The following is an 8,818-nucleotide window of genomic DNA, read 5'->3' as shown; positions in this document are numbered from 1 at the left end:
ATTCGGACACGACTGAAGCGACTTAGCAGCAGCAGTAGCAAACTGCCTTTGACTGAAGTGACTTAGCAGCAGCAGCAGCAAACTGCCTTTCAAAGAGGATGTTGGTTAGTTTCCATATTTTTGTTTTGCTAGTAAGGTTTGTCCTTGGAGTCGAAAAGAGTTGGACACAACTGAGCAACTTTCACTCACTTCTCTTTGCCAGAGCTGAGCTGCTTAGGACAGCACAGGAGAGAGTCACCTCTGCCAGAAGGTGTCCCTCTTTGTCCTTCCCTGCAGTGTGCTTGTGGTGTGGGGGTCTGTGAGAAAATTGTAGTCATGCTCCAAAAGAAAAGTGCAACACATACGTAGAGAACATCAATTTGAATGGGAACCAAATATCTAATCAAATATCTAACTTAGCTTTCTCAGGGTACACCATGTTTCTGGCTGGTCCTGATGAAACTGTATTTACTGTATGCTCTGGTAGTAAGTTGAATTACTTACCTAAGTTCTCTGTAAGCTTCTCAGGGATTGAGACTCTGAATTTTTTGCTTTGTAACAAATCTGAAAAAGGTGCATATTCACCCAAAGTGTGTGATCTTGCAGAGTAATGATCCAAAGATCAAAAGTTGGCAGTATATATTTAGCACTATTCAGAGAAGAATCACCTTGAGTCAAACAGGGAAGAATATTCTGTTTACTCAAGAGGTATTCTATGTTGTTGGATAAATCAGATAATTGTGAGTGAAATATCCCTGAAAACTATCCTTCTCTCTGTGGTTTGACTTCATATTTGCCAAATGAACTACAGTCTCCTAGATATCTTCATGTAAGGGATGAAGAATCTTGGGTAGAAAAGACCAAATCTGTGGTCACTGGAAAAACGCCAACAATTATAAATGTACATTTTAGTTTATATTAACTCTTGTGATTAGCAAAAGATAAAAATCTCTAAATCTGTGCAATTTTGTGTACATGAACAAAATTTAATTTCTGGACCTCTCACTCTGGAGACCACATCTAGGTACTCTTTCCCTTTCCGAGGCCTTGAGAAAAATCAAACAATTTGTAATCATTTTATAGATTACAAATCTCCTACATGTGGTTTTTCCCTCTTTGACAAGAATGACCTGCATATTTCAAAGGATATTTTAGCTTTGTTTTCTCCCTAAAATTTTGTTTCATTTCAGTATGACTTTTTTTTTTTTGGTATGACTTTTGGCCAGTAGAAATTGTATGCTCTTGACCCAATTTAAACTAATATTTTCCTTCTTTCTGCTGCCAGTAAAATAATTATACTCAACTTTTCTCAAGAGAAAGATGTTCTGTATTTCTTCATAGTAGGCTACAACACTGAAGGGGAGAGGGGGTACCTTTTGACCTGATGACTCTTTTTCTGGAAAATATACAGAATACTGTGAATAAATGCACTATTTAGATCTTTTAGGATTAAATTACATGACTTTAATAGAGAAGAACCCTACACAGATGTGAAATTTACAAGAAATGATGTATTTTCTGGTATGACCCATGTTGATTTGGAAGTTGTTTAAATATTATGTCAGTCAGTTCAGTCGCTCAGTCGTGTCCGACTCTTTGCGACTCCATGAACCGCAACACACCAGGCCTCCCTGTCCATCACCAACTCCTAGAGTTCACCCAAACTCATGTCCATTGAATCGGTGATGCCATCCAACCATCTCATCCTCGGTTGTCCCCTTCTCCTCCTGCCCTCAATCTTTCCCAGCATTGGGGTCTTTTCAAATGAGTCAGTTCTTCGCATCAGGTGGCCAATGTATTGGAGCTTCAGCTTCAACATCAGTCTTTCCAATGAACACGCAGGACTGACCTCCTTTAGGATGGACTGGTTGGATCTTCTTGCAGTCCAAGGGACTCGAAAGAGTCTTCTCCAACACCACAGTTCAAAAGCATCAATTCTTCGGCGCTCAGCTTTCTTTGTAGTCCAACTCTCATAACTATACATGACTACTGGAAAAACCATAGCCTTGACTAGATGGACCTTTGTTGACAAAGTAATGTCTCTGCTTTTTAATATGTTATGTAGGTTGGTCATAGCTTTCCTTCCAAGGAGTAGCATCTTTTAATTTCATGGCTGCAATCACTGTCTGCAGTGATTCTGGAGCCCCCAAAAATAAAGTCAGCCACTGTTTCCCCATCTATTTGCCATGAAGTGATGGGACTGGATGCCATGATCTTAGTTTTCTGAATGTTGAGCTTTAAGCCAACTTTTTCACTCTCCTCTTTCACTTTCATCAAGAGGCTCTTTAGTTCCTCTTCACTTTCTGCCATAAGGGTGGTGTCATCTGCATATCTGAGGTAATTGATATTTCTCCCAGCAATCTTGATTCCAGCTTGTGCTTCATCCAGCCCAGCATTTCTCATGATGTACTCTGCATATAAGTTAAATAAGGAGGGTGACAATATACAGCCTTGATGTACTCCTTTTCCTAATATTATGTCAGCCAATTAGATTTAAAGCCTCAAAAAGATTGGAGAGAGTCCCAGAAAAAAAGGTAGCATCAAGAGCAAGTAAAATTATTTTCTGAAAACTTCAGCTATTTGATTTGAGCCTTGTAAATAAAATTCAAAACAAGTAATTTCAGGGCTACATCACCAAATATAAGAATTGATTTAAGATAGCCCCTTGTGGATTTAAGTAATTTAAAATTATAAACCCTCCTAATATTTGTAAGTGAAACTCAACCTGCCATTAGCAACCGTGCATTGTATAGGCCATTACAATCCCAATAAAGTCTATGATGATAACTGAACAAGTAGTGCCACGTCTGAACATGGAACCTCAGCTCAAGACAATTGTTACCACCAGTGAAATAAAGAAAGACCCAAGAACTCAGACAGCAATAAAGAGTTTAGATAGAAAAATAGCTGAACTGAGAAAAACACCTTCTGTAGGAAGCAAACAACTTTTTGATACAGGCCTCTGGTCTAAATCTTGCCAACTGAGCAGAGAACTGCTGTACATGATGTTGGTTTGGTTTCCTATGTTTGACAGGTCCCTTCTCCATGACACTGACAGATCGCTTGGCTTTGCTTTCTTTGAACCAGAGGAGCTTATTCTACCTCTGATTTTAAAGGAGGCTATTTGTTTTTAAAGTTTTTAAAGTTTCAAAGAGTGGCTGGAGTACACAGACAGGGCCCACACCAATAACTATTTCATACACAGGCTTTGATCATCAGGCTTTAATCATCTTCCTGCACAAAACTCTATTACTTATGTTCCCATGAGTTTGAGGCTCATGTGAAAACAGCTCATATGAAAACAGCTACTTCTTTTTCTTAACGCTTTAAGTAGTTTGAATTAGAAAATGTTTAAAATGATCTAATGGATTGAGAGAAACAGTATTTGTTGTGATTGTTTTTGGAAGTGAATTGCTATTAAAATCTAACAGAAACTTCAAACAGAACAATTTATTACCTTCTAAAGTCTATTTTGATGAAAAAATATTTTACTATTTTCACTGATATCCAATTAAAAATCTCATTTCTTTTTTCTCAAAAATCTTACAAATTCACCATATTTTTGACATAGTAAAATAATTTCAAAGATTGGAGAAGGAAGAAATTACAACCATTGCTCAAGAACTGATAATTTTTCATATTATAAATAAACCACACATTTTTATTTTAACACAGCTAAGATATGAAATATATTTTTATATACCATTAGAAAGAATCACAGATGTTTGTAAGTTCATTTTCACTAGCCTTCAATACAAATTTTACGAAACAGTATACCTATTGGACACAAGTACAGATAAATATTAGACCATTTAAATGTCCATTAACATAAATGCATAGATTGTGGCATTCATTCTATAGAATATTATACAGCAATTAAAATTAATGAACTCTGCCTTCTGTCATCTGCATGGTTAAATATTAAAATTACTGAATAAAACAAAGTCATGGAAGAATATGTATGATTCCATTTACATAAAATTTAAAAAGAGGCAAAACTGTACATATAAACAAGGAAATGATAAAGAGAAAATTTAGGATAGTGGTTACTTCTGAGGGAGAGAAGCAAATGTAATCAAATAGGAGCCACAACAGGTGTCAAACACGAGGCATGTTCTACTCTTAAAGCAAAGTGGGGAGCAGCACATTTATTTCTGTTTTATTACTCCTCCCTGAACAGTACACGTACTTTACACATTCTGGAGAACACGAGAGGCAAGGAAGTGGAGACCACACACGTAGACAACTGTTTTCGAAGAGGCTTGGTCTTGAGTGGAACATAAATAAAAGAGTGAATGGTGGGGGAATGTGGATGTTGACTTGTTTTGCTCTTACACTTTTTAAGATGTGAAAAGAGAGCATCTGAATGGTACAGAAAGGAAGGTCCCGTCAGAGGGGAGAAGCTGAAGCAGCACTAGAGGAGAGAGTGGATGAAGCAAGTGATGGGAGTATTCCGACAGGATCAGAAGCTAAGACACACGGGAAGGAATATCACCCAATTCAATCCAGGGGAAGCAGGTGAGGAGACAAAGAGTCCAGCAGATTTAGACACTTGGTGAGAGGAAGCCATGTCTTCACTGATGGCTTATTTCCTCTTGACTGAGGCAAGGTCATTAGCTGAGAGGGAAGGGCTAGACTTGGTATTGAGAAAAAGTGAAAGCATGAAATAAGAGAACAAATGAACTGGAGATAAAGGAATGTGCTCTCTTGAGCAACTCACTGTACCTATTTCCCTTGTCTACCTAGAATGTACTTCCCCTTCCTTTTCACCTAGAAAATCTTGCTACCCTTCAGGACTCACAGAAGCTTCTGTGTCTTCTGTGACATCTTTTCTAATTGGCCCATGGTAATCCAACAGCTCTTGACTGTATCCCTTACTTTTTACTTTCTCATGAACTGTCTTGCAATAACTCTTCTATGTTGAACCTGATTCAATTTTACATATTGTCTCCTTCACTACAGTCTCGTGGGCAAAAATCATGTCTTTTAAAAACAAAATTGTCCCTCCCACTTTCAGAAAAACAGTGCATTCTCATACACACAGGAAAATTTACATGTATTTTCTAAACATATAGGTTATTGAAACACTTATCCTTAAAAGCAAATGATAAAATAACTAGGACATACATGAATAAGTGAACTTTGAATCCTCCATTATTTTCTGGTAACTGCTCTTGGTTTTCAAGTTTTGGTTTTAGAATGTACTTTTTAGAAGCTGGAGAGCCAAAATTACCATAGTTGGTTTAATTTTTTTAATTTTTAAACAAATCATTTCTGCTCATTAAACTTTTACAATTTTTTCCTTGACAACCTGCAATATGTTTCTTTATGGAGGTAGTTCTCCCAGAAAATGAAACAGAATATTATCAGCAAAGACAAATTATGTTAGGAATGCCATCTTGTGGTTGAGAGTAGTCCATTACACTAACAGGTCCTTTCAGTGACAAATCTTTTAATTCAGAAATAAAACATTCAAGAAATTCACAAATGTAAATCATGATTATAATGTATTGTTACTACAAAGAAGGAAACACTAAATATGTGCATCAATTGTATGTGCTTTTAGCTGCCAAAAAAGACAACGTTCACTGAAAGAAAAGACAATAGACAAATTATATAGGAATAGAGTCCAAATAATACAAGAAAACTGCTATAACTATAACCATACTTAAGACTATTCAAATACTCTGAATTTTGGAAAGCTTTTCTCTTGAAACAGATATGCAATTTTATTTCTGTATCTACTACTAGGTAGTTCTGTTGATGATCACATCCTAGATTTAAATCTTGTGTCTTGATTTTCAAACTACATCACCTTAACTATACACATCCCAAGGGGAGTGAAGGCTGGAACACTTATCTAATCTGGATGGTTTAGGATCCATTTAATTAATTATAGTCCAAAATGGAATTTGAGGAGAGTAAAAAATGCCAGCCATTTCTTAATAGATGTGCTTACTACTTCTTCTAAATAAGTTAACCATTAGAGTGTACATTATCTTTCTAGTCAATAAAGAACTAATAATGGTTACAGATATACTATGTAACAACTATGCTGAAATATTTTAAGTGTCAGATAGAGTACCAGACATTTTGGTCCATTTAAAAGTGGGGATGAGGGAAGAGAAACTGATATATCCCACATGGGTGCAGAGCACAGCACAAGGGTCCATGCATTACGCTACTTTCTGTCACTTCTAGATTAAGGATCCAAGAAGCATGTGTAGGGACAATGGACAGACCTAGGGACGATGCTACTGAAATTCCAAAAGATAACAGATCTATATACAGACATACATATTCGCATAAAAAACAAAATGTTATTTGTACTCAAAATCAACTTTTGTGATTTATTACTGCATGCTTTTCACCAGAATTTTTTTTTCTTTTACTCAGAAAACTTTCCTACGAATTGATTTTGTGCAAGTTTTTCCACATAATTCTTCAGGACATTCACATCAGCTACACAGACCTGGTGCTCCATCTTCTCTTGCTGTTTTGTTCTCTCTAATAAAGCCTCGTGCGGTGGAGGTAAGGCATTGTATGAACTTAATAAGTAAACTTGACTTGATGAAGTCTGATTGATTTCTCTAATCTTTAAAGCCTGCATGATAGCAGGTGCAAACTTGGAGTAATGAGCTGTAGAGGATACAATCACTGGGCAAGTTCTGTCTTGCATTCTGTCTGCAACTACTTTCGCAATTGCAGTGTGTGGGTCCAGAATGTACCCTGAAGTGTTGTAGGTAGAGTGAATAGCTGCCAGGCACTCTCCCTCGGAGCACCAGTCGGCCACGAAATCCTGCTGAAGTTTCTCAACTAGGATCTTCTCTATCTGGAAGTGATGCTCCTCTTCTAACTGATTAAACAGTCTTCTCATTAACTGTCCATCTTTATTAGCCATCAGGTGTAAATGTCGTTCCAGGTTTGAAGATTTGAGGATATCAATTGCTGGTGAAAAGGTCCGTGCTAGTTTTCTTTCCCTTATATCATAATGTCCTGTTTTTATAAAATCAGTCAAAACATGGTTCTCATTAGAAGCACAGATAAATTTTCGAATAGGGACTCCCATGGTTTTGGCATACACTGCTGCTAAAATGTTACCAAAGTTTCCTGTGGGAATACACACATCAACTGGGCTTCCAAAAGAAATAAATCCTTGGCTAACGAGATCAAGGTATGCAGAAGCATGATAAACTACTTGGGGAAGCAGTCGGCCCCAGTTTATGGAATTAGCTGAACTTAAGACAGTTCCATATTCCACAGCAAGAAAGCCAGTAAAATCAGAATCTTGAAAAATTCTTTTTATAGATGTCTGGCAGAAATCAAAATCTGACTTGACACCTACCGCCCATCCATTTTCATTCTGACTGCCAATTATTTGTGCTTTTTGAAAATCACTGAGTCCGTCTTCAGGAAAAAATGTGGCCACGGCTATTCTCTGCTTGTCATTCTTATTAAGACGACTAAAGCCATTTAAGACTGCACTTCCAGTGTCTCCTGAGGTGGCTACAAGTATCATAAAATTGCAACTTGGTGGAATACAGTGTGCAAAAAGATGGGGCATGAGCTGTAAAGACAGATCTTTAAATGATCCCGTTGGTCCATGAAACAACTCCAGGATGAACTGGTTGCCTGACAGGTGCCTGACAGGGGCGATTTTTGAGCAGGTAAAGTTTTCCCCATAAGCAGTTTCAATCATTTCTCCCAGCTTGGCAGCAGGTATGTCAGCAGGATGTATACATTTTTCCAGAAGTATCTGTGCTCTTTCTATGTATGTTGCTCCTACCAGGCTTTTCCACTCCCCACAGTTTAACTTTGGAAACTCCTTCTCAGGAACAAAAAGTCCACCGTCAGAAGCTAACCCCTCAATCACAGCTTCACTAAAGAATTTCGTTGGAATTTTCTGTTCACAGTCTTTAGGCCAAATGTGTCTTGTGGAAATGAATGTTTCTGAATCCACATCTTGGTATCTTTTAACTGCACTCAGCACTTTGTTGGCTACCTCCTCCGGGGAAGCCCCACTTTCACAAAAAACACGAGTATCGTACCACTTCTTATAGTACTGTCTTCTAAACTTCAGTAAGTCCTTCATAGAGGTTCCAGAATTCTGACCTACAATCCTATCTGTTTTCATTAATTTTAGACGACTGACTATATCTAGTAGAGGTACATCCAGATAAACAATTATTCCGTTTTTCTTTAGATGCCACATGCTAGCATCATGCATTGGGTTGGACCCAGTAAGGGAAATCACACTTCCAGATGCAGAGAAGTTTAACACAGCTTTTCCTTCCTCTTCTAAAAATTGCTCATTACCAACATCCTGCAATTTTTCAGACACACTCATATTCCAGGTTTTTTCAAGGATATCATCATCCACATCGATGACACAACAACCCAGTTTCTGGCCTATTATTCTGCCTACTGTTGTTTTCCCAGCACCGGGAGGTCCCATCAGGATAATATTTTTGTCTCCAACAAGAGAGTAGATGGAATGCCATGACTTCCTTAATTCTGCAAGTGCAAAGGTTCTTGAAAGAAATAGCTGTGGATGTTTATCTGTTTTCACATGGATGCGAGACAAGCATTTCTGAGCTATCTGTTTCAGAAGCTGACATCGCTTAAAGTGGAGCATTCTCTTTTCACTTTGCTGCCCAAGCCAAAAGAAAAACTGGCTTTGGCCCTTTTCAAAACATAAAGACAAGGAAAGACATTTAGTTACTAATTTCAATAGGCTTAACATACCAATAGGATTAAGTAGAATCATGCCCACAGTACATAAACTTAAAATTCTTCTGAATTTTATATGGCATTAAAAAATTATCCAAACCTAAATTCT

At 37.5% G+C, this 8,818-nt stretch overlaps 1 protein-coding gene across 5 annotated transcripts in view; it reads right to left on the bottom strand.

The window, feature by feature from the left end:
- Positions 1 to 1,420: 1,420 nt before the first annotated feature.
- The window catches only part of THNSL1 (threonine synthase like 1), a 144,214-nt gene continuing 136,816 nt past the window's right edge, over positions 1,421 to 8,818 (bottom strand). For 4 of the 5 annotated variants that reach the window (XM_070800828.1, XM_019973046.2, XM_019973045.2 and 1 more), the window contains one exon: positions 1,421 to 8,662. In XM_070800828.1, the coding sequence (XP_070656929.1) occupies positions 6,368 to 8,614 (2,247 nt within the window). In that variant the 5' untranslated portion in view covers positions 8,615 to 8,662 and the 3' untranslated portion in view covers positions 1,421 to 6,367. The remainder of the gene's footprint in view (positions 8,663 to 8,818) is intronic. The other variant, XR_002182152.2, reaches the window with a different exon arrangement.

Source organism: Bos indicus, chromosome 13, assembly GCF_029378745.1.
Source record: "Bos indicus isolate NIAB-ARS_2022 breed Sahiwal x Tharparkar chromosome 13, NIAB-ARS_B.indTharparkar_mat_pri_1.0, whole genome shotgun sequence".
In the NCBI taxonomy this organism is placed as follows: Eukaryota; Metazoa; Chordata; class Mammalia; order Artiodactyla; family Bovidae; genus Bos; species Bos indicus.
Note: the sequence above shows the minus strand (reverse complement) of the source record. Positions and strands in the feature narration are given on the sequence as shown.